Source organism: Lynx rufus, unplaced genomic scaffold (assembly GCF_022079265.1).
Source record: "Lynx rufus isolate CCGP_SWC_20201006 ecotype Redwood Valley unplaced genomic scaffold, mLynRuf1.p SCAF_20, whole genome shotgun sequence".
In the NCBI taxonomy this organism is placed as follows: Eukaryota; Metazoa; Chordata; class Mammalia; order Carnivora; family Felidae; genus Lynx; species Lynx rufus.
In genome coordinates this window covers 17,029,459-17,054,997 of record NW_025814835.1, presented here as the reverse complement: position 1 = coordinate 17,054,997, position 25,539 = coordinate 17,029,459, and the positions used below count along the sequence as shown (strand labels likewise).

Sequence of the window (25,539 nt, the reverse complement as noted above, 5' to 3'; positions counted from 1 at the left end):
CAACCTGCCCCCTTCCCCCAGAGCCCTTCACCCCTCTTACCTGCCTTTCTTATTTCTTCTATAGCACCACTGCCCTCTAGATACTATATAATTTACTTATTTATTATACCGACGTCTGCTAGAATGTAAGCTTCATAAGGGCAGGGATCTTTGCTTGTTTTGTTCACCGATGTTTCTCAAGTGCCTAGCACAGGGCCAGGTGCATAGTTGATGCTTCAAAAAGATTTGTGAATAAACGAATGAAATAAATACTGCATAATTGAGTCAATGAATGATCTAGCTAATCTAGGATCGGGACAGCAGTAATCCAGGATTTGGAAATTGTAAAATTTGAGTTCTAACCCAGACTCTGTCCCTTAACTTTGCCCATTATCATATAGACTTTCTGGGCCTCTGTTTCCTCGTGTACAAAATTAGGTGGTTATTTACTCATTCAAGTAACATTTAGCGCAACACAACTACGGTCAAAAGGACACAAAGATGCTTCCTTGCATTCAGAATCCTACCACTTCTTACAGAGCACAGAACTCCAAGGTTTCAAAAATCCCGCCTCTCCCAAGCCCCGCCCACCCGCCTGGCCTTTCTTTAGGCTCCTCCCCGATTCAGCACTGCCGGCTGCCAGTGCAGAGGCCCCGCCTCCGCCCGGCGCAGTCATCCAATGGCTAAGGTACACGGTTAGGTGAGTGCCAGGGAGCTTTAGGTGCCCTTTTGGCGCCTGACCAGAGTCTTGGGGAATTCAGTTCCTCTTGAATAGTCACTTCCCCGAGTTGTCTCTGCGATATGCAGGATCACTCTCTTTTCCAAGTTCGCTCCGAAGGGTCGGACAAGGCTGCTGAGTCCCATCGCTGCCCTCCCCAGGAGCTCTGGGCCTTCACTGGACGAGCCTCTCGCCCCGCGGCATTCTGGGAGTGGTAGTTTTCTTCTTCCCAGTTCCTTCCCGGCGGCCCGCTGGCTAAGCCGCGCAGGACTACCACCCCCAGACGCCCGAGCGAGTCGCCAGTCACGTGGCCCGCAAGGCCGAGGGGCTGGTGGGCGGGGGCCCGGCCGGTGCTCCGCAGCTGTCTGTGGCACCCCGAGCTGGCGGGCCGTGTCGGCCCCTGGAGAGCCCGCCATGGTGCGCGCGGGCGCCGTGGGCACGCATCTCCCGGCCTCCGGCTTGGACATCTTCGGGGACCTGAGGAAAATGAACAAGCGCCAGGTAAGGGAGACCCGCGCTGGGGGCGCGTCCGGGAGCAAGAAAAGGCTGCGACTGCGGGAAGTCGGGGCTCCCTGGGTAGGGCTCGGGCAAGGACAGCGCCCCGCGCCCCCAGGCTCCCCCACCCGGCTCTCAGAGGCCCTGGGTTCAAGTCCGCGCAAACCTACGTGTGGGCACGGGTGTACGCTTTCCTGCGCTGACCCGAGCGCAGTGAGGGGAGTGTGGCCAGGAAGGGGAAGAGGATAGAAATCTAGTTCCGTGGATGTCAAATGTGGTGGAGAAAGCGAGAGATGACTCGGCCGTGAGTGACAGCTGTCTGCACGTTGTTTGAAGGGCCACCCCCTGGAGGAGGGAATAGACTTCTCTGTGAGGCTCTCGAGGCCTGACATCCAGAAGAAGGCTGCCCGAGGATAGAAGGGGCGGAAAGGCAGGCGAAAGGAAAGAACTTTCTGGCAGTGGGAACTGTCCAGTGCTGCCTCCCGAAGTAATTGCCTCGCACTCTGGGAAGTGTTTTGCCCACCGTGCGTCGGGACTAAACAAAGCTCCTGGTGCCTGGCGATCTCACTGGTGGTGCTCAATCATTTTAGACTGATGCAGTGTTCCAGAACTCTTCGCTAATCTCCGACTCTGTCATCTGGCTGCACCTTGAATATAGGAGGCAGTTAGCGTGGGGCCCCTGGGCAGCTGGGGTTGACTTTTCGCTCTTCTGTGACCTCAGAGGAAAACTTCCTTCTTGCTCTCTCCTTAGTCAGCTCCTTGGCCAGCATGGCTGCCTTGAGTCTTCAGTATAAGGCGAGAGGGAGGAGGGACTGGAAAGGAGGCCCTCTCAGCCAGGAAAAACGCCACAGCGTAAGCTTCTAGAGAGAGAATTTAGGGGACCTGTAGGGCACGTTAGAGCCTAATGGATCCTAATTCTTCTATTGATACTAACAATAAACTATGCCAAGAAAAATGGAACCATCCTATTGGTAATTTTGACTGTCTTTGAAAATGGTATAAATTCTCATGATTTTGAGACATCCTGTCATTTTTGCCACTATATTGAGGAGTCGGGTGATGCCTGTGGCATGGCACAACGTATTCCTGTGGACATATGGTTTGTTATGTTTTTTCCCAAATAGAATTACATGCTACTGCGGTGGCGGGAGAGTTTGGTGACTCGAACTTCATGAACTATGTCTAGAACCTGGTTGTTTCTAGGTGTGCCTAGCTGATGAGCCCTTGGGAGTTTCTGTGATTAAGAGGAGTTGTGGCAGTGATTATCAACAGCTTGAAAAACCAACAGCTAATTCCCTGAGCACCGATGCTGTTCCCAAGAACCTCCAGAAAAGGGAGCTTTATTTAAAAATCTAGACTTAATTGGCTAGCGTTTTTAAATGTCTCTAAAACTGGTACTGATTGCGGGTGGTTATAATCGCAGACGATCAGAGAAGGCCTTCTGACGAATGTATCAATTCCTAAACCAGTTTGCTTTTTGAAAAATCTGTATATTCCCTCTCTCAGTGATTAGGCCTGTTGGCTCTTGCATTGTCTATGTTTTGCTAGTTTTCTCATTAAAATTCAGAGGCTCAAAACTGCTGCCTCCTGGCACTCTTTTTCTTCCCCCCTCCTTTTCAGCTTTGTCCTTTTGTTTCTTTTTCTTTTCCCCTCCAAAATAGCATTCTCTGACACCTTGTCAGGCATGCATGCTCCAGCAATCTTGGAAGTGGGACCCCCTTTCTCTGCTGCCCCAGCTTGCTCTAAAGTAAGGCGGGAGCCACATGCAAAAACAAGGATTCTTTGTTTCTGCAGTGAGGAACAGAGGAAGGAAGAAATACAGCGGCTGGCATTTCTGCTGCTTTGTGGGCCAGAATCTCTGGTCCGGAATGTTTGTTTAAAACTCTCAGACATTAGCTATTTCATTTTTGGTTGACAAAGACTGAGTGTGGGCTTGCTTCTAAACTTTGCTGGGGTTGTGAATTGCCAAGCGTATAAAATTGGTAGGCGAAGATGAATTAACAGGAGGCACCAGCGAAACGTGGTGGCAGATTCTGTTAGATCCCAGTTTGTCAGCAGTTCAATCCAAATTGTGTCTCTAGATTCTAGGATTTCAATCCTAGACTTGGATTAGCTAGTCTCTTAAAAGTAGGGTGTTAAGTATGATCTGTGGTTTTGCAACTAGCTTGGTTATTAGGTTTTTGTATAATCGGTCGTTTCTTTAGCAAATCGATGTCTTGCTCAAAGGAAGTTTTTTTTGGGGGGGGGGATTTGATTTTACTTCCCCATGATGAATTTTGCAAGCACAGAAAATCATACTGGAAAAGATAGTCTTAGTACCGGGTCTTTATAACATAAGTGGCGAGGATTTACACTTTGCTTTTATCAGGGTGGAGACCGATGGTTTGAAAACTGGTCTACAAATGACAATTTCTGTTTATTTTTTTTTCAATTAATTTATTTTTTTCAACGTTTATTTATTTTTGGGACAGAGAGAGACAGAGCATGAACGGGGGAGGCGCAGAGAAAGAGGGAGACACAGAATCGGAAGCAGGCTCCAGGCTCTGAGCCATCAGCCCAGAGCCTGACGCGGGGCTCAAACTCACGGACCGCGAGACCGTGACCCGGCCGAAGTCGGACGCTTAACCGACTGCGCCACCCGGGCGCCCCGACAATTTCTGTTTAAAATGGTGGCTTGTGGCTTTCCCGGGCAGATCTGCAATTCATAACGAAACAACATTTACTTATCAAATCCTTCAAGGCAGAGTGGGTGGAGAAGTTTCTGAATGTGAGCTACAGTGAACAACTGCTGCTTGAGACCAAGGTGCCCTGCAAGGCCGATTTTACTTTGGAAGCAACAATTTAATGTATTACAGCCCGACACCTTAACCATATCTGCTTGGCAGTCCGGTCTCCTTATTTGCACTTCTGGGAATTTACTGAGAGTTTCATAATTTGCTGTTGACATAGTAGACAAAGAGGATTTTTTAAAATATATATAAAGTTTTTATTTACTTATTTTGAGAGGGAGGGGGAGAGACAGAGAGAGAGAGAGAGGGAGAGAGAGAGAGAGAGAGAGAAATATTCCCAAGCAGGCTCCGCGCTCAGAGTGCAGAGCCTGATGCGGGCTTCGAAACCATGAACCATGAGATCATGACCTGAGCGGAAACCAAGAGTCAGACACTTAACCGACTGAGCCACCCAGGTGCTCTGCCAAAGAGTTTTTGTGGGTTTTTTTTTTTTTAAATATGGTGTGTAACTTTAATTTTGAATTCGATTTACCTTCTTTTCGACTGTTACATCAAAACATCTTCATGGTCATTTTTATCCATTTTTACGTTTCCACTCTCAGTTGTTTCCTTCACAACCACCTGCAATGACATAACTTCACAGACATATACTCATAACAATAGGAACTCGGCTTTTCCCACCCACTGCCTTGTGAGATTGGGTTTTCCTGTTTTGTCACAGTCTTCAAAGTAATTATTTTAATGGCCATATAATATTCTGTCAAATCCCCTGAAACATTTATTTCCCCCAGACTTTGGAATTCTTCCAGGCCCATCACTGTTTTAAAGCATAGAGAGGAGTTTAAGCGAAGAAAATTCAGCCATGAATTCCACCATGCTAAGATGGCCTCTGCCAGCACTTGAGGGCGTCTTCTTGTGTTTGTCTGACGAACTGTCGTAGTTTGTGGAGATTCTCCTGCAGCCCACGTACACTTTGGTTTTAAATAGTGCAGTAGCTTGCCATTATTTACGCAATCGTTTCTCTGCTCTTGCTCCTTTATTTCCTTCTCTCTGTTACTAGAACTGGGACCGTGACGCATATCTATCTGCCTTTATTGTACACTGAATTCCTAGAAGGAGGATTATTGGGCTGAAAGTAACCTTGTGATACTAATGCCAGATTGCTCTCACCATGATCATATCCACATGCACATTGCACATGTCCATATCGTGCCACAGTGTACCCTGGGCAAGCACTGAGTATTAGCATTAAGAACAAAAAAAAAAAACCAGGGTGCCCTGGGTGGCTCAGTCGGTTAAGTGTCCGACTTCAGCTCAGGTCATGATCTCACGGTTCGTGAGTTCGAGCCCCACATGGGGCTCTGTGCTGACAGCTCAGAGCCTGGAAGCTGCTTTGGATTCTGTGTCTCCCTCACTCTCTGCCTCTCACCCATTTGTTCTCTCTCTCTCTCTCTCTCTCCCCCTCTCCCCCTGCCTCAAAATAATAAACATTAAAACAATTGTTTAAAAAAAAAACAAAAGAAAAAAACCCCACCCAAACTTGAAATTTTCTAGGCATAAAAAAAGGGGAGGGGGGAAGCAGCATTTGGTTTGAACACTTCAAGTGTTTATTCACTGCTGTATTTCTTCTTTGGAAAATTAATGGTCTTAAGCTCTTACCTCTTTTTGTTGTTGTTGGGATTTTAGTGTTTTTCTTACTACTAGTTTGTACCCACTGTGTATTAAAGATATTTATTTTCTCACTTTTTATTCAACAAATTGAGTACTTACTCTTTGCCAGACCTGTATTGAACAAGATACAGCTGTGAACAAGGCCAGAATGACCCTTGCTTTTGTGGAACTTATAGTCTAACGTGAAAGACACATTAGAAATGATACGCATATCGGGCGCCTGGGTGGGTCAGTCGTTAAACATCTGACTTCCGCTCAGGTCATGATCTCACAGTTCACGAGTTTAAGTCCCACCCTGGGTGAGCTTGAGCCCCACTTTGGGTGAACACGAGCCCCGCTTCCGGTAAAAACACAAGCCCCTGGTGAGCCCGACTTCTCTCTTTCTCTCTCTCTCTCTCTCTGCTCCTCGCTCACTTGTGCCCTCTCTCTTTCTAAAAAAAAAAAATGATGTGTATAATTACAATAGTGATGGATGGCATAAAGAAGTACAGGATGCAGTGAGACTGTGTAAAAGTTTTATTAGAACGCGGCCATATTCTTTCTTTTCCATATTGTCTTTAGTTTCTTTCTCACTACAGTGGCAGAGCTGAGTCACTTCAACAGAGACCCTATGGCTTGTAAACCAAAAACACTTATTATCTGGCCACTTGCAGAAAAAGTTTGCTGACTCCTAGTTCTAGTGGGTCAGGAAAGGCTTCCCTGGGGAGCCGATGCCGAAAGCAGGATTTGAGATGAGCAAGCATTAGGTGTGCTGAGGAGTCTGGGGAGAGAGCCTCTGGCCAGAAGAAGCAGCCAGGTGAGGTCCTGGAGTGGATGGGAGCGTGTGCTGACACGTGCCGTTAGAGCGCTGACAGGTGCCATTAGAGCACCTGGAGTGCAGTGAGCTTCACCAGCCGAAGCTAGGGATTTGGGGATGTACCAGACAGGGCGTAAGAGACCGTATTTATCCTCAGAGCAGTGGCACACAGTTGAAGGGATGTGGTCGGAGCCGGGCATAGAGATGATCAGATGGCCAGAGGCGCCTCTGAAAACGAGTAAGGGCTGTAACAGGGAGAACGCACTGGAAGAGGTGTGCGTGGACGTCGGGAGACTGGTCAGCAGGCTCTTGCAGTTGCCCAGTGGGCGATGTTGGTGACTTGGATGAGAGCGCAGCCAGTGGGAATCGAGAGATTGGAACAGGGTCCAGAAGTATTTAGAGAGTAGAATGTGTAGAGTGAATGGGTGGGTCGGTGGGGGGTGGCCCCTGAAAGAACAAGAGTCCTGCCACGTAGGTGACCGCACGGGTGTATGCGGGCAGGTAGAGGGGGGTCATTGAATCAGAGACGTGGGGATTGAGCAGTTTCAGTTCCACGTGTGTTGCCAAAAGTGGTTGGTTCGGGTGGGGGAAGGAGGTCTTTAGAAATGAGGATGTCTAGGGACTGAGACCCTAGAGGATTGGGTAGGCCGCCCACGTGGCTCGTCGGGTCACCCAAGACAGGGGTCGTGAGGAGGAAGATAGAGGCAGGTACTGGAGTAAGGAGCCAGCCTGGGGGCCCCGAAGGGAAATGCCCTGAAGGACTTACATTTCGAGTAGTAGTAGGCACAGTGACTTCTGTCCTTAAAGCCTCTTGGAAGACCGGAGACGTCTGGCCCAACAATTCAGCTACAGCGGAAGGGTGTTGGGATGCGGGCAGGTGTTGCTTTTCCCCTGTCGTCGCCAGGGGCTGGTGGGTGTGGCAGGCGAGGCTGTCAGCAAGGAAGAGCCTTGAGCTTCAGCAGGACAAGCCGGGTGGATATTAACTCAGTGGTCTAAGGTGGGACGAGGCCAGCTTCGAACTCGGTATTGTCTTGAGTGGCTTTCTGCCTGTGTTCTTAACCAGATATCATTTACTTTTTAAAACGTTTGTGGAAAATGTAAACTTCCAGGTGTTTAAAGTTATTGTTCACTTTGAAATGTAATTTGAGATGCAGAACAGCCTCATTGCTAAGTGCTAGAGGACTGTGAAGCCTCATGTGGGGCCTCCTTGGCCAGGGCGCCAAGGGGTGGTTCTAGGCTCTGTGCCAGGCTCTCACATCAGACGTGCCCTCTCTCTGCCAGAGCGGTAGGCCCTCGGGGTAGAACTTGAGCAACAGACTCTTTTTTTTTCATTTGCATCCAAGTTAGGTAGCATATAGTGCATCAGTGATTTCCTTAGTGCCCCTCACCCATTTAGCCCATTCACCCCCCCCCACAACACCTCCAGTAACCCTCTGTTTAGTCTCCGTATTTAAGAGTCTCTTACGTTTTTGTTCCGCTCCCTGTTTTTATATAATTTTTGCTTCCCTTCCCTTGTGTTCATCTGTTTTGTATCTTAAAGTCCTCCTATGAGTGAAGTCATATGATATTTGTCCTTCTTTAATTTCGCTTAGCATAATACCCTCCAGCTCCATCCAAGTAGTTGCGAATTTGAGTAAGGGACTCTTCAAGGTTGAGGGTTCTGGGAAATCCCAGAGAGGTAAGTTGAGTCTTACCGAGGCTTTAATAAAGTGGGTCCTGTGGATTGCTCTGGTTTGTTGTTGTTGTTGTTTTCTCTCTCTTCTCTCATTGAAAGAGAAACAATAAATGGAAGGCTAATTCCACGGACAAAAGTTGAAATGCTACCTAAGTTTGTAGTTTGCGTGACTTAGTTTAATGTCCTAAAATAAACACAGCTTCGTTTGTTTGTTTGTTTGTTTGTTTGTTTGTTTGTTTACAAACCAGCTCATCCCCAGCTTAGGGCTAGTGAATATAATTCCATTGGTTTTCACTTGGGGTTTGGCCTTTTTCGTTCCAGCTCTATTACCAGGTATTAAACTTTGCCATGATCGTGTCTTCTGCGCTTATGATCTGGAAAGGCTTGATCGTCCTCACCGGCAGCGAGAGCCCCATCGTGGTGGTGCTGAGGTAGGTTCTGCAGGCTGTCACGCTGCCACCTTGTCACAGAGGAGCAGCGTCGCCTTGAGTGAAAGCCTTGTCACAGAGGAGCAGCGTCGCCTTGAGTGAAAGCCTGCACGGCAACCAAGACTGGGGGTTTTGGTTGGATAAAGTGTTAGAATTTTCTGCTGATACCTCTTTTCATTGTTTCTGACCTTTGGTGACAAATCGTGTCTTTCTCAAAGACATTTTAGAGCTTTTATCGTGTTGATGCTAATGCTCCAGTGCAATATATTTGCTTTTGTATTTTAATGCTTTAATCTGCCTAAAATAACAATCATATGTTATTAATGCATTAATTGATTTTGAAACAGAAGTAATTTAAAGCCGTTACTTGGTTTTCCTTGTACCAAGCAGACAGGGAAGTGTATATCCCCGGTGCCTAGCAGAGCGTGCTGTATTTCTTCAAGCCTCTTCTGCAATACTGGTGTAGGTGGCTACTCTCTTGAGACTATTACTCTTATAAAGCACAGGAGGTTAAATTTAGAAAAGTTAATACTTTAATTCACTTCATATAGCCGTAAAGTCAGGCAAGGGGGAAAATTTAATCAGTTTGAAATTAAATAACCATATTTGGGAGTCCTTAGGTACCTCAAGATGCTCTCTGTCTGTGTGTCTTAGACCACTGAGCCTTACTGTGGGTGGGAATGGAAGCTGTTATTTTTAAAAAAATTTTTTTAAATGTTTTATGTATGTGTGAGAGAGGGAGGCATAGAATCCAAGGCAGGCTCCAAGCTCTGAGCTGTCATCACAGAGCCTGACACGGGGCTCAAACTCGTGAACCATGAGATCGTGACCTGAGCCAAAGTCGGACGCTTAACCAACTGAGCCACCCAGGTGCCCCAGGAGCCCGTTTGTTTTATGAGTGGGGTCACCACTGGCCAGTGCAAGAGCCAAGGTCAGCACACAGGGTTCTTGGCTTCCGGACCAGCGCCCTTTCCCTCCCCTGCTACCTGCTACCACACCATGGGGCTTCGGCCATGGCCCTGGCTTCAGCATGTTGCCCCTGTGTGGCCGGCCAAGGGGTCTACTTCTAGAGGTACACTGCTTCCATAAATGTAGGAGCCTTCGGATAGCATACGGGGTCCCAATTCACTGGTTTTCACACTGCGCTCTAGGACTGCCCGGGGGGCCAGTGGATGGGTTAGGAGGGAGAATGGGGTCAAGTGTGTGGATTCTAGACACCCCAGCCTTGCTTTAGTCATGACAGCTCCATTTGTATGTATTGTAGGTGGTGATGCTTCCTCGTAAGATTTCGTTTGAGGGAAGGGTTTTAAGGCTTTTTTTTTTTTTTCCTAAATAGAAATGAAAAAACCTCAAATTCAGATGGGCCTTCTCACTTAACAGATAAAGAGCCTGAGGCCCACCGAGGCCAAGCCACTTGCGTCTTACAGTTACTCTTGGCAGAGCCAAAATTAGATCCCAGGTGTTCTGGTTTTCCTTAAATCACACAGACACAGTCGTACAAAGAAATTGTTGTAACATTGCAGTATCTGGGGACTTTTTTTTTTTTAAAGCCTCCTTAATAGTACTAAAGCACTCTGGTTTGTCAGCATAGACTATTGACATCATGAGAAATGTGTGACCTTGGGGAACATTGACCTTTGGCGAATCCCTGGCCCATGAGGAAAGCAAGTGTAGTTGATATTAGTGAAACATTTCAAAGAAGTGCTTTCCTCATGGGCCATGATTACGGCTTTTGGTGGCAAATGGTACTCTTGCTGCCTCTGAGACTCGTCCGGAAGGTTTTTCTAGCTGTAGTTCTTAATTGTTTTCTTTCTTTCCCTCTCGGTCATTTATATTTCTAGCACTCTCTCTGTTTTTTTATTCATTTCCTGTTAGATCTGTTACCACCCTCAGCTGTCATTGGTTTAGCTTAAAAATAAATACATCGGGGCGCCTGGGTGGCGCAGTCGGTTGAGCGTCCGACTTCAGCCAGGTCACGATCTCGCGGTCCGTGAGTTCGAGCCCCGCGTCGGGCTCTGGGCTGATGGCTCGGGGCCTGGAGCCTGCTTCCGATTCTGTGTCTCCCTCTCTCTCTGCCCCTCCCCCGTTCATGCTCTGTCTCTCTCTGTCCCAAAAAAATAAATAAACGTTGAAAAAAAAAAAATTTAAAAAATAAATAAATAAATAAATACATCAGCAGGTACTTAGTGACAGGCCGGTCCCTGCTGCATCTCTCCTTGCTGATCTGCATTCATTGACAAGCTTAAGGTGTTCCAGTGCAGGGAGGGACAGGAGGGTCAACTTCTTGAGCTGCACCTGTTATGAACCCACGTTTTCCTTTAAAGCACCCCATTTCTTCACCAGTCTGGCTCTTCCTGTCCCCTCCTGCCCTCAGCAGACTTGCTGGTTTTTGATTGTATGGCCCCTATGTTGCTATATTTTTAGGTCTTATTTATTTTCTCATGCGTTAAGACAAAGCATGAGCATATGTAAAATGAATTGTGTTTTGATGATTTCAGCTTCTGCTAGATTGCAATTCACTTTGACTCCATCGACGATTTTTGGCATGGGTTTAAACCGGTACCGTGTGGGAATATTTATTGACCTCCACATCAGAAACAGTCAACATTTGTTAGAATTGGGCTCCCTATAGAGTATGGTCTAAACGATGATCCTGCAGGAGCCCAAAGACTTGGGTTCGAATTCTGTCCCAACCCTCAGCTCGGTTTTCGGATAGATCGCTCTCCTAAGACATTCGTTTGTTGGTTTCTCTTCCTTGAATGGCAATGCCATGTCCTAGGTGCTGGGGATGAACCACAAAATGCAAGAATTGCCCTAGAGTATCAACCAGCTTCCAGGGTCTGCAGTTCCAAATGAAAATAGTAATGTCTTTGTGGATGTAGGACTGTTTTTTAAGGCTAAAACTTGGCAGCTTTTACTTCAAAGAGTTCACATTACACTTGGTTCTTTTCTCTACCTAATACAAAGTACAGAGGGGCCTGCTACTATCCTTTCCATACTTAAATCTAAGAAGAAATCCTTTCCTTTCTCACTCCGTGTCGTCACCGCGAGCAGTCAGAAGGAAACCACAGTGACTTGTTTCACAGGTCCTAGGTACGTGACGACGGAAGTTGAGACTCTCACCGATATGTTTATTATTGTGTTCTTCGTGAATTGAAACGTTCCCCTTGGGAACCCAGGCTAATTCGGATGTGATTTTGTGTCTCTTCCCAGTGGCAGCATGGAGCCAGCCTTTCACAGGGGCGACCTTCTGTTCCTGACAAACTTCCGAGAAGACCCTATTAGAGCTGGTGAAATCGTGGTCTTTAAAGTCGAAGGACGAGACATTCCAATAGTTCACAGAGTAATCAAAGTTCATGAAAAGTAAGGAGGCTTTCCTTCTTTTCGCTGTTGTTTGGTGAATTTTGGTAGCCGGTTTTATTTGTTTTATTTTTTATATGTTTTTATTTATTTTTTCATTAGCACTGATTGTTATCAAACTTCTATTTATTTGTTTTTTCATTGTTCCCCTCCCCTCAGGTTTTTATTTAAATTCCTGTTAGTTAACATACAGTGTAATATTAGTTTCAGGTGTAGAATTTAGTAATTCAGTTTTGGCAGCCGGTTTAGTGGCTGGTTAGAAGTGGCAGAAACTCTGGATTATGTTCCTAGACCCGCCGCTCACTAATTGGGTGACTTTGGACCTGCTACCTCGCCCAGCCTGTAGGATGGGGCTGATAACATTATCATTTCCCACCGTGACTCACGGGACGATTATGAGAACCAGACGAACAGGTGTCTCCTGAGGCCTCGGAAACTTAAACTGCTGTGTGACGTAAGGTGAACCTACTGTAGCCTAACGCTTACTTGAAGGAGGCTGAGAGAGAATCCAATCCCACCGCAGCTGAGGATGATCTTGATAGGACTGTCTTCTGACACGCGGAGAGCCGCCTGTTTCCCTGTGCCACTTTGGACCGAGTGGCACGCTCTCAGCGGTCACCCTAGCCCTGGACGGACGCAGATGTCTTTTCCGGCTCATCCCGTGGCGCGGGCAGCGCGTGTCCTGTGCCGGTTCTCCCCCCACAGATGCGCTTCCTTTCCTTGATGTGCCAGCGGTGGCCTCTGAAGACACGCTTGGGAAACTAGAAGCTTCTATCTCAAATGTACTAAGTTCTCACGGGAGAGTACAGTATCAGTGGAACACAGAGTATTAGTGGAAACGTTACATTTTATATACTCGGCTATTCATTTACCTTTACGCAGCTTAGTGTAGCATTTCCACCTGCCTGAGTTATGGAATTGCACTTAGATGTGTGTGCTTGTGGTTTTAAAAGAACAGAGCCTTTCTCATCATCTCGTCGCGCGTGGACGTGGGGGGACGTGCACACGTGTAGTGCAGCTATCCGAACGCTTCCGGTATTAGGTTCCCATGCCACTCCCTGCTTCCAGGTGTTCCCCGAAGACATTGATAAAGAAGTTGAAAGAGGACTTATTCAAAGTGGAGGAAATAGTGATGATTTTCTATAATTTGCATGAGTTGTGAGAGAGGCCGCGTGGATTTTTATCCTCTTGATTTCCTTTATAACCACAGCTGCAAATCAGCTTGCTGCCTTTGGCATGGCTTCAAATCTTTGTGGGCTTTCAGTATTTTATCTAATTATAATGGGGCATTTTTTCATTTGTTTTATTGGAAGAAGACCCTCTTTAGAGCTCTATAATGCTATAATGTTGTGTTTCTAGTGACAGGGCCGTGTAAGCATCGGGTTGGAGTGTTTAAAATGATTCCCACATGTCTCTTTAACACGCTGGTTTTATGCCATTTGTGATTCCTGTTTCTCTGCAAACCAGATTTTATACCACTTTGCTGAGTGGTGAAGGAGATAATGCATTAACATTCTACATTTGGCGAGGAAAAGTAAGTTTGAGGAGGGGTAAGGGCACGCTGGGGTTTGAATTACCTTGCGCTCAAATCTCTGTGATCCGGGACCAAGTTCGTGTCCTGAGTGAAGCGGAATATAATCCGCAGGGACACGCTGGTCTTTGCGGACTAAGAAAGCGAAAGCAGTTGCTGGAAGCTCATCGTTGCCCTGCCGGGGCCTTTGCGCTTTGCCATGCTTTTTGGTTGGCAGGAAAGCTTGGGCGTTTTAGAACTTGAGGCTGCAGAAACGCCAGTAGATTCGTGCTTTAGTCGGATGGTTGTAGTCAGATGGTTCCCTGTAAGCCATCCCCTCAGACCAAGAGAGATCGAGTTCTCGCGGAATGCTCGTCCGAATGCCCGCAGCAGACCGGCAAGTGCCGGGTAAACTAAGTGCTTTCTAATGATGCCGTGCTGAAAATCGTTTTTGAAAAGTCATTATTTTGCTTTCTAGAGATAACGGAGACATCAAATTTTTGACTAAAGGAGATAATAACGAAGTTGACGACAGAGGCCTGTACAAAGAGGGCCAAAACTGGCTCGAAAAGAAGGATGTGGTGGGACGAGCCAGAGGGTGAGCATTAACCTTTAAGTTACATAAAGGCTTCGGGAACCAGAAAAATAGAAACAAACTAAACGTACGGGCTAAATGGAATCACTCGTTACAAACAGTCTGTGTCGGGAGAGTTGGGAGTAGTCTGAGTTGTGCTCTGTGTATGGGGTCCACGGTGTAAATACAGCTCGGAACTAAGGACCGAAAATCTAAAACTGAGTTCAAGTATATTGTCCGCATCATCGGTTTAATCCTGTTTTTGAAAGCAATCGCCCCGTAGAGGTTAGGTATTTGTGGTTTTAAATAGCAACTACAAGAGACCCTCCCAGAGATAACCACTGTGGAACACTGTTCCCTGCGCCTTATACAGATGCGTGTGCATATATAATACATGACTTTACATAGGAGGATTTTATTTTGTTTCTTTACCCAACATGAAGTTAGAAATTGGTTGCTGTGTCAAATCTACATCCAGGTGGTTTTAAATGGCTACGTACCGTTGTTCCCCTGAGAATCACAAAATCACAGCTTACGTACCCAGTCCTTTCCTGGGGTGACACATTTAGGTTATTTCCTGTTTTTCACTGCCCAAAACGGTTATGTGATAAATCTTGTAATATTCATCCGTGCATAATTGCACCAGCAATGAGTTCTGCTTCTGACACAGCAGAGCGTGTATCCTCTTATTAAAAAAACAAAAAAGGCAATTTTTCCCCTCTCTTGGTGACCCTTTTCTATGTTTAACCCTTGTTAGAAGTGTCTTTGTTGTTGTTGTTGTTAATCTTCTCTAAATCCCATGAGCTGTCGGAGGCTGGAGAACACTGGTTACCCTTTTCTTTTTAAAAATTTTTTTTTTCAACGTTTTTATTTTATTTTTGGGACAGAGAGAGACAGAGCATGAACAGGGGAGGGGCAGAGAGAGAGGGAGACACAGAATCGGAAACAGGCTCCAGGCTCCGAGCCATCCGCCCAGAGCCCGACGCAGGGCTCGAACTCCCGGACCGCGAGATCGTGACCTGGCTGAAGTCGGACGCTTAACCGACTGCGCCACCCAGGCGCCCCTGGTTACCCTTTTCTAAGATTCAGCTCTACTAAGCAGATTGTGATTTGAGGTCTCTTTCTGCTCCTTTTCTCCCTCGGCTCACCTTTTAACTATCTTACACCGCTGCGTTGCACCTTGAATATCTGTGAGGAGATGAGAGTGACTTCCAGCTGGTCAGTCCTCTACTTGTCCTGTCCTGGGGACAGGCTGTGTATAAAGGGGAGGTTGGAGCTGCTGACTTACATAAGATTGGAGGGTACCCATGTGTTAACCGCGTTTCCCGTGAGTGAGGGGAGGCTTGGGTCACACTGATTACATATTGACATTAATTTTGTCGGCAGAGTCATTGGCTGGCTTATGCCCCGGACCTTCGGTGTCTGGGAGCATAGTCACATGTGGGTATAAATTACGGGATTCACATCTGTGTTCACTGCCCAGCGAGCGTGTTTGTTATATTTGAAAAGCCCTGTGAAATGAAAATGATGATGTTCTTTCCGTTGCAGACTGATCCTCCGTGTACTTTGAAAGCTTTCTCTAACAGCGGTCTTTATATAGGCTATCTGAATGTTACTTCTCCCCTGAAAAAATTAAGAACCAGCTTGATGAAAGTTGTCGGTTCCATTTGTACAAGCAGCTCAACTAATTATTTTAATTCTGTTATGGTGAATGCAGCGAGCACAGACAAGTGGCATCTCTAGTTGAAATCATGTGCCTGCTTAAAAAATGGTCCTGGCTGTTAGTTGTGTTGCTTTTGATTAATAAAGCCTTTTGAGGCAGGAGTGACTATTATTCTTACAGCCCCAATCAGTGCTATTCCCAAGGAAGATTTGTTTCCTAAGGCTGATTTAGAGTATTTTTAAATGTTGCTGTCATCGTATTACAAGCAGTTTTTATATTTCTGGCTTTTCATCCCACAATTTAGGTTTTTACCGTACGTTGGTATGGTCACCATAATAATGAATGACTATCCAAAATTCAAGGTAGGAATTTGTGTGTATGTCTGAATTAAACATATATATGTATATATATATATATATACATATATATGCATATACGTATATAGGCGCTTTTACACGTGCAATTGTAAAGATGCAGTCTGTTTAAAATGTTTTCCTTGTTCTGTTTTGCAGAGTATTTGTATTGAACTACAAATTGACATAACCATTTAAATTATCAACATTTAAATTAGTTATTTAAAATAATTACTTTCATCTTTTATGTTCGTGGTGTATTCTAAAATGTCACCTATATATTCATTGCTGTTTATCATGAAAACCTTTAAACATACCAAAAAAAAAAAGTGATACAATAGACTCAGTAATGCTGATCTCCCTACTTCAATAAAAATGGTGTCGATGTTTTTTTTTAACAACCACTCGAAGAACAATAGGACACGGACGCAAGAGTGAGCAGTGGATTAGCTGTGTTTGTTGGGTGCTTGATCCTTGGTCCATCAATATACTGGGGGCTTTTTAAACCATAGCAGGGCAGGCATGAGAGAAGAGGTCACCTTTTGATTCTGTCCCCAGCCTAGTATTGAGCGGACTTCAGCTGAATACATTTATAGAGCAAACTTATTTGTAGACCTTCCAGTAATTTTCCACTGTGTTTTCTTTCCAGTACGCTCTCTTGGCTGTAATGGGTGCATACGTGTTACTAAAACGCGAATCCTAAGATGAGAAGTTCCTGGCACCTGATTGAAATGAATTCTGTTGCAAAAGAGAAAAACTAATATATTTGAAATGTTCCACTTTCTGTATAAAAGGAAACAATGTGGAGACATTTTTGTCTTGTCCAAATAAATGATTCATCAGGAAAGATTGTTTTCTTTTGTGGGGTCTGGTCTGAATCTGCCCGGTCTCTGTGGCCCCCGTCATAGTCACTCTAAACGAAGCACGGGGGTCTGTGCCACTTCAGGAGTGAGGCGGGCCATTGCTGGACCTGCTGGTGGGGACAGCGCACAAGCCACATGGTGTAGTTGTAATGTCTGGGTTTCGGAAGTAAAATTCTTCGCATCACGTAACATTTCCGAGGGAAACACACAGGCCCTCAAAAGCAAGTGATTTCTCATTTATTAAAGTATATTCCGATCAGGGAATAAAGTCTAAAACCTTTTTAAGAGGAAAGAGGTGACCTGCTTTGTTTTGTGGTGCGATCTATCTTGAGATGGTTGGATAAATTATTGGAACGGTGCTTTTTGTAAATTATGAAAACAGTGCGGACTCCTTTGAAAACTTACAAAAGGTACAGACGTGTAAAAGGAGCTCATCCCTTTCTGCGGCCTCTCGGGGGGTCTCCGCTGTTGGAGTGACATGTGCGCCCCGTAGAGTCCGGCGTAGAAGGTGGCCCCTTCGCGAAAACATTTATCAGCCACTTCTATCCCAGCCACCGCCTTAGGTGCCGGGGACATGAAGTCCTAGCCTGGATGGCGTTTGCCACGTGGGGGAGGAACAGATAAGAAACTGACAGTGATTTCAGGAGTGACATTTGCCCTGGAGAAGATTAAACAGGGTCAGCTGATAGCGAGAGAGAATTCTCGCTTTCCATGTAGAGGTCAGGGAAGGCCTCTGGGGAGAGGGCCCGGAGCAGAGTTAAGAAACGAGGCAGGGGAATCCTGGGGAAAAGCATTCCCGCCCAGCGTGGGGCCCCGGAGAGGGGAAGGATGTTCTCAAGCTTTCGAGAGCACGCAGAGCACCTGGCTGTTGTTACATGCAGATTCTGACCCGGGAGGGCCGGGGCCTGAGACTCTGCATTCCCAACTCGCTCCCGCTCCGCGGGGCTGGCGAAGCTGCTGGTGCCCGGACCACGGCCCGCGTAGCAGTGTTAGAGGAGTAGAAAGGAGGCCAGTGACGTTTTCAAGTACACTCTTACGCTTTTACACAAATGTTCCCTTTTCACTGGACAATGCGATGGTGACATCCTTTCAGTGAGAACTTACAAGTCTGCCTCCTTCTTTGAGGTCTGCCCAAACCGGGGGTAAGCGTTGAGCATCCCTAAAAGCCACTTAACCACCTGTAGGCAGGCCTTGAGCAGGCTCAGTTCGCACAGCATCAGATGCAGGACAGCAGCTGCTGCACTTACCCCCGCCCCCCCCCCCCACCATCTCCAGGAACAGGTGCCCATAACTCACCAGATGCTCAGCACGGGTGCTCGACATGTGCATAGTGCGCGCTCAATAAATGGTACCCGTTGTTACGTAAGTCCTTTTCAGCGTCAACCTGGGCCTCGTCACACACCTGCTCTTCTCTGAGTGAGCTCCTGATCTGGGAAAGACCAGCAGGAGTGATCCCCGGGGGAGCAGCTCGCCCTGGAATCCTTTATCTCTGCGGAAATAGGCTGTGGCAACAATAATGGCCCTCTCGTCCTGTCGAAATCAACAAAGTGGAAGAAAAAACGTTTACAGGATACTTTCTGAAACCATTATTCTCTTGTGCCCATTAATAAATTCTTTTCTCAAAGATTTTTGTTCCCTTAACTAAGAATGAAATATAAAAATGTTGGGTCAAAGCTTTATTATTTTATCATCTTCCCGGGGCTCTGTTGCTGGTTCGTATAAGCTTGAAAAAAGTCTTGACGTGGCTAAGCCTATCGTTAATTCTTTGCACGTACCTGATCCTGAAGTAAACTTTACAAAGACAGCCGAGAACCCTACCGTGGCTCAACCGGTGCCATTCAGTTGTGGTTCATTAGCAGGCACCAGCCCTTGGGGCCCCTTCGATGCCGTTGGTGCCTTTATGAAGCACAAGTGATGTGAGTTCGTGTTGGACTGAAGTTCCTTGACCCGCGGGTCTCAGCTCCGAGAGGACTTCCGGAGTTAAATGGTGTTTGCTCTACTGTGTGCAAAGCACTAGAGGTTTCCATCAAAAACTGGGAAGTTTCGGGGCGCCTGGGTGTCTCGGTTAAGCGTCCAACTTCGGCTCAGGTCACGATCTCGCGGTCCGTGGGTTCGAGCCCTGTGTCAGGCTCTGGGCGGATGGCTCAGAGCCTGGAACCTGCTTCCGATTCTGTGTCTCCCTCTCTCTCTGCTCCTCCCCCGTTGATGCTCTGTCTCTGTCTCAAAAATAAATGTTAAAAAAAAAAAAAACTGGGAAGTTTCCACTATGGGAGCAGGCTTCCGGTTTTTTAAAAAGTTAGCGGGAGAACCTCTGGTTTCCCAGCCCGTGGGCCTCAGCCCAGCTCTTTCTCCTTTGACGATGAATGCGCCAGTCTTATCCAGATGCCACGCACGCACACACAGCAACCAGCCTGGGGGCTTTAAACCACTCTATAAAAATTCGGGGCCTGCCACCGTCCCCAGCAAGGCTGAGCAAACGAAGCCTCGCACTGAGGTGGAGGAAGTCTGACCGTTCTAAGGGAGTGGGGTATGAGAACCTTCAAATTAGGGGAAGTGATCCTGGATGTCTCTGCTTTAAAAAACTCCCCAGGTGATGCGTATGCGGCCGGGGTGGAGAACCGCTGGGAAGCATCGGTACAAATCGGTTGGGAGGCAATGTGATGACGATGCGTGATCGTTCGTGTCTCCCTTCGTGGAGTCATTTTCAGATAGCGTGATGGAAAAATCCAGAAACGCAGTGTACGGATGGGCCACCCTCCGGCCCCCCTTTCCCAGTCTGATGCTAATGCCGCCAGCAATGGTCATCAGTTTCTGGGTTTCTGCTCGAGCACCTCTTCCTTCGAAGCAGCCTCCCGGCCCCGGGTGTCACCCAGACACCCGGACAGGGTGTCACCCAGAAATTCAGGGCAGCGATCCAGCCACTGCACCCTGGATTCAGCAGGTTCCCTGGCTTTCCAGTAAGAGGCTTGGTGTGGGGTGAGGCGGGGTGCGGTGGGAGGAGGGATTTGCAATCACATGGAGGGTTAAGCCCTGCCTCCACTTTCTAGATATGTAGTCTGTAACGAACCCAGACTCCACTTCCTCCTCTTGAGAATGTCAAGGCAGGGCAAGCGCTTATTAGACGCTCGTCTTAGTCCAATAGAACTTTACCCTCTTTTCCAAGAACGCTGGAGTTTGAATACTGAGAATTGATTGATTGCCTCCCAATCCTTCTGGAACATTCTTTCCTATCATCTTTGGCCATGAACTCTCGCTATAGTTTCTCTGAATTTTTCATTTGCGTCCCTATGTTGTTGCAAACGGACCCCACGGCAGGGGTATTTTCCCTCGGAGCATCAGCTTTTAGCCATGGGAACTTGCAGCATGATGTGGGGAGAGCAGAAATCCCTTTCATCTCACCCCCGTGCCCGTTCTGTGCCAGTTCCACACAGTGTGGGCGTGAACGCCTCCTCCGCGTGCCCTCTGTGGCACAGCCTCTGTTGGGTCTCCTCTAGGCTTCCCTCAGTCCTCACCCAAGGCCATCTACCGGCAGCCTCTTGGCAGGTTTCGTGCTTTCCCCACAGGGTGTAGCTTTCGCTACACAGCGGGAATTTCTTTTAACGGACTTCATCTTTTAGAGCAGTGTTAGGTTTACAGCAATTTGAGTGGAAAGTACAGAGTTCCCATATAGTCCCTGTCCCTCAAACGCATAGCCTCCCGCCGTGGACATCTACAGCACAGTAGGGCGTTTGTTAACGATGGATGAGCCTACAGTAACACGTCATTGTCACTTGAAGCCTATAGTTTACATCAGGGTTTACTCTCGGCGTTGTATGTTTCAAGAGCTTGGACAAATGTATAATGACATGCATCTGTCATGATGATACCATACGGATTAAGTTCACTGCCAAAAATCCCCTGTGCTCTGCCTCTTCATCGTTCCCCCCCCAACCCCTAGAAACCACTGATTTTTTTTTGAAAGAGAGCGTGTGCCAACAAGTGGGGGAGGGGCAGAAGGAAAGGGAGAGAGAGAATCTTAAGCAGGCTCCACACCCAACACAGCCCAATTCGGAGCTCAGTCCCATGACCATGAGATCATGACCTGAGCTCAAATCAAGAGTCTGATGTTTAACGAATTGAGCCACCCAGGCACACCCCCCCCCCCACACACACACACTGATCTTTTTTATTGCTTCCATGATTTTGCCTTTTCCAGAATGTCATGTGGTTGGAATCACACAACATGTAGCCTTTTTCAGATTGGTTTCTTTCACTTAATCATTTGCTTTTAAGTTTCCTCCGTATCTTTATCTGTCTTGATGACTCATTTATTTTTATCACAGAGTAATATCTCATTGTATGGATGTACCACCATATAGTGATGTATGGTGTATTCATTTACCTACCAAAGAATATCTTGCTTGCCTCCAAGTTTTGGTAATAAGCAAAGTTGTTGTAAACATGCATATACAGGTTTTGTGTGGACATAAGTTTTCAGGTCTGGGTAAATACCAAGGAGTGTGATTGCTGGGTCTTATACTAAGAGTGTGTTTAGTTTGGGAAGAATTTTGCATTCTCACCAGCGATACATGAAAGTCCCCGTTGTTTCCCATCCCTGCCACCATTCGGTGTTGTCAGTGTTCCAGAGCTGGGCCATTCTGATGATCGTTAAGTGGATTCTCATTGTTGTTTTACTTTGCATTTCCCCAATGACATATGACATGGAACACCTTTCACATGCTTATTTCCCATCTGTGTATCTTCTCTGGTGAGGAGTTCGTTAAGATCTTTGGTCCATTTCTTCTTTATTTTTTTTTAATGTTTATTTATTTTTGAGAGAGAGAGAGAGAGAACGCGAGCAGGGAAGGGGCAGAGAGAAAGGGAGACACAGAATCCGAGGCAGGCTCCAGGCTCTGAGCTGTCAGCAGAGCCCATTGAGGGGCTCGAACTCACGAACTGTGAGATCATGACCTGAACTGAAGTCAGACGCTTAACCAACTGAGCCACCCAGGTGCCCCAGCACCATTTGTTTTGAAGAGACTGTCTTTGCTCTATTGTATTGCGTTTGCTCATTTGTCAAAGACCAGTTGACGATATTTACACGGGTCTGTTTCTAGGCTCTGCACTCTGTTCCGTTGATCCATTTGTCCAATCTTTTACTAATACAACACTGTCTTAATTACTCTAGCTTCATAGTAGGTCTTGAAGTCAGACAGTGTCAGCCCTCCAACTTTGTTCTTCTTCAATACTGAGTGGTTTTTCTGGGTCATTTTTGCCTCTCCATAGAAAGTTGGGAATCAGTTTGTCAGTACCCACACTGCAGGATTTTTACTAGGTATTTATATTTGGAAAAAAACATAGAATCTTCCATTGCTGTATTCCTTTGTCAGTTCCATTCCTCATCCCCCTCGATGAAGAATTCCTACCTTCTTTTAAATCTCAAGTTAATTTTTGTCCCGATTTGTGCATTGGTATGGAAATATCTGAGCCTCTTCTTCCCCCCGAGATATGCTGGGAGCTTCCTTTGCTATTTTTCTGTTTTGCTGTGACATGCCTAATATCCTCCGTAGCATCTGGTTTATCTGCCGTGGCTGCATACATATTCCCCCTCCCTCTTGGTTATCAATTTCAAGAGCTCTTGATTAGATCAGTGGATTTAAAGGCAGATGGATTGACTCTGACTTCTCACTAAGGAAAAAACGCATCATAACGGAATCAGGCTGCCATTTAGAGCTCCTACCTGGTAGCACTGGGGGCATTCGACTGGAGCTCCGTAGTGGATGAGAGACCCAAAGGGAGCCTGGTGATTCACTCTCGAAGTTAACAAATCATCCTTAAGCTGGGTAATTTAATTCCTCTGAGTGCAAAGCTATGCTTCATGGTCCCGCGTCACGCATTGTACATAAGCCAGATGCCTTTTCAAGTAAACATGGGAACCCAAAATGGAAAATAGCATTAAAAGATCATTTTTCACATTTTTATACTTGCAGTGTTATGTTTCCTACTTTCCAATTTTTAATGGCAAAGTGAATGAACCACGGTGAAACGTTTTAAAGCCAAACAGAGACCCATAAAAGAGCTTCCTTACATGAGTGTAGAAAGTTGGGGTTCTCCAAGTGCTTACTTGTCACTTGCCCTCTGGCAAGTCAGGAGTGAGGTCAGCTGCTACCTTAAAGGTCCTTGTAAGTAGTCTTGCCTGTTCAGAAACTAAGTGGAATAAATATTCCCATGGAAAATGTTCTCCTCTGTAGTTTTGAATTTTATGTTCAAAGAATCTCTTGACTCCATGCTTCATAGATGATGGGTGTGACCGTATTCTTCCCATGAGGAAGGTCTCTCCTAGACATTTCTAGACTACCTCCCAGACTGAGATCCTGGAGGTAGAACTTTTAGACAAGAGAGCCTTCTATATCCAGAGAGTTAATACAAATGGGGTCACTGCAGATGCCTTGATAGGTGAGGTAGAAAAATTGGGGGTATTGAGGAGTGTGAATTCCCTAGGGCTGTGGAATCACATTTGCTTTGATTAAGCAGCAGGGATTGTTATCCAGTGCCCTGCACCAAGATCCCACCCACAACTTCTCCTTCGGTGGGTGTAGACCCAACTGGCAAAGGCCATCCCAACTTCCCCACCTCCCGTCTCACAACATGTGCTCTTGTAAGTGGTTTTTGATGGATTGGCCAGTGTAAAGTTGTGGTCAAAATTGGTAAGATAATAATAATAATAATAATAATAATAAATTTTTTTAAATAACAGATTTGTCTCATTCAAGCAACTGATAGGAGCTTGCAAAGTAAGAATCCCAATGGGCACTCTGACAGGTAAGATATAAAGTGAAAATCAAGGGCTTTAAGGGGAAATTTGAAAAACAAATAGTCTCAGATAAAAAGAGAAGAACCAGTTTGGGAATGGAGCTCCAGACAGCACCTGTAATTCTTCCCAGCTCCAGTCTGGGAAGGAGGTCTGGGAGGGAGAGCCACACTGTCCCCATCCCCTCCCCAGGGCCGTGATGGGTTTTCCCATCAGAATGCCTCTCACTTGCAACCAGGACTAGGCTACTAGGACCCAAGTCTTTGAGCCCCATTGCGCTGTGGAACCCCCTCCTCTCTCTCCCCATCTCTTGCCATTTCCAGCTTTTGCCACGTGGGGAGCTAGAGGCGGCAAGAGGCCAGTGGCGGGGAGGAGGCTGCTGGGGTAGGTCTAGAAACTCAAGTTTCTGTATTTCATTTTCTAAGTTTCCCATCAGCAGCGGTTTTCAGGCCCGGCCACCCATTTGAATCTCCCGGGCACACCGAGTTTCTGCCCATCCCCCCCTGACATGTGACACCCTCCCCGAACCTTCCCACCCATTTTTGCAGGCGGGACCAGACATTGCATTTTGTGAAGCGCCCAGATGACTGTAACCGGGCGGGCAGGGCTGTTCCTCACGGACGTGAGAGCAGCTTTCTCACCCCTGTGTGGGAAGCGTGTCCATTAAGCAGGTCAGGAATTCCTCTTCCAGAAGGGATTTCCAGGCCAAGGGAGCCCTGCATCCTCTCAATTCACCAGAATTTCTGGAACCTGGTCCACCCACCTGGCCTTTTACCATGGCGCAAATGCCTTTCCCGGAGAACTGCTTCTTCACTCGCCTCCTTGGACACTATGACCAACTCCCTCTAGGCCCACAGTAGTTCAGCATCTGAGAAGGGGGTGTGTGCATACAAGGGACTTGGGGAGGAGAGGGGGGTGGGCACTTTGCTCCCCGCCTGCATGGGTGGCCCTAAGTCAGAGCTTTCAAACCTTGACTGTGCATAGGAATCACCTGGGGGTCTTGTCAGACTGTGGATTCAGTGGAAAAGTGTCTATTCGTGTCTTCTGCCCATCTCTTCACTCGATTATTTGTTTTTCAAGTGTGGAGTGTGGTGAGTTCTTTATAGATTCTGGTTACTCGCCCTTTGTCCGATATGTCGCTTGCAAATATCTTTTCCCAATCCGTCGGTTGCCCTTTAGTCTTGTTGATTGTTTCCTTTGCAGTGCAGAAGCGTGGGTTATAGATATAATGGAATAGTACTTGGCAATGAGAAAGAATGAAATCCGGCCATTTGTAGCAACGCGGATGGAACTGGAGAGTGTTAGGCTAAGTGAAATAAGTCAGGCAGAGAAAGACAGATACCATATGTTTTCACTCATATGTGGATCTTGAGAAACTCAACAGAAGACCAGGGGGGAGGAGAAGAGGTGGGGGGGGGAGTTACAGAGAGGGAAGGAGCCAAACCATAAGAGACTCTCAAATACAGAGAACAAACCGAGGGTTGATGGGGGAGGGGGGGGAGGGGAAAGTGGGTGATGGGCATTGAAGAGGGCACCTGTTGGGATGAGCACTGGGTGTGGTGTGGAAACCAATCTGACAATAAATTATATTGAAGAAAAAAAAAAGAACGTGGATTCTGAGTCAGAGGACTGGGGTGGGGCCTGAGATCGTGCATTCCTAACACACACACACCGGCTGCTGGTGCCGGTCATTGGGCCTCTTGGCAGAGCAAGGCCATAGGAAGCTACTTCCCTCCCACCCCTTCCTTGGAAGTTTCTGGAGTTTAAATTTGGGCCAACTTTGTTATGTGGCTTCAGAGGTGAGGGAAGCGGGCCCGAGGGGGACCTGGGATCCTTGCTTGGGCAGGGTCGGATGTGACTGTACTGATTTGACTCAGGCAAGGTCTTGAGGCTACACTGAGACCAGAGCCCAGGTGAGGGGGGGGTGTCCTCTCC

At 46.8% G+C, this 25,539-nt stretch overlaps 1 protein-coding gene across 1 annotated transcript; it reads left to right on the top strand.

Annotated features, from left to right (window-relative positions):
• The first annotated feature begins 1,048 nt into the window (after positions 1–1,048).
• Positions 1,049–16,798, top strand: SEC11C (SEC11 homolog C, signal peptidase complex subunit). The gene is made up of 6 exons (XM_047086369.1): positions 1,049–1,198; positions 8,385–8,494; positions 11,705–11,854; positions 13,840–13,959; positions 15,903–15,960; positions 16,601–16,798. The coding sequence occupies exons 1-6, from the start codon at positions 1,112–1,114 to the stop codon at positions 16,652–16,654; spliced, it is 579 nt and encodes a 192-aa protein (XP_046942325.1). The 5' UTR covers positions 1,049–1,111; the 3' UTR covers positions 16,655–16,798.
• The last annotated feature ends 8,741 nt before the right edge of the window (positions 16,799–25,539 follow it).

Coding starts and splice junctions, on each gene's coding strand:
- SEC11C (XM_047086369.1), top strand. CDS start 1,112: ATGGTGCGCGCGGGCGCCGTGGGCACGCATCTCCCGGCCTCCGGCTTG. Junction 1,199..8,384: donor GGAAAATGAACAAGCGCCAG/GTAAGGGAGACC, acceptor TTTTCGTTCCAG/CTCTATTACCAGGTATTAAA. Junction 13,960..15,902: donor GTGGTGGGACGAGCCAGAGG/GTGAGCATTAAC, acceptor CCCACAATTTAG/GTTTTTACCGTACGTTGGTA.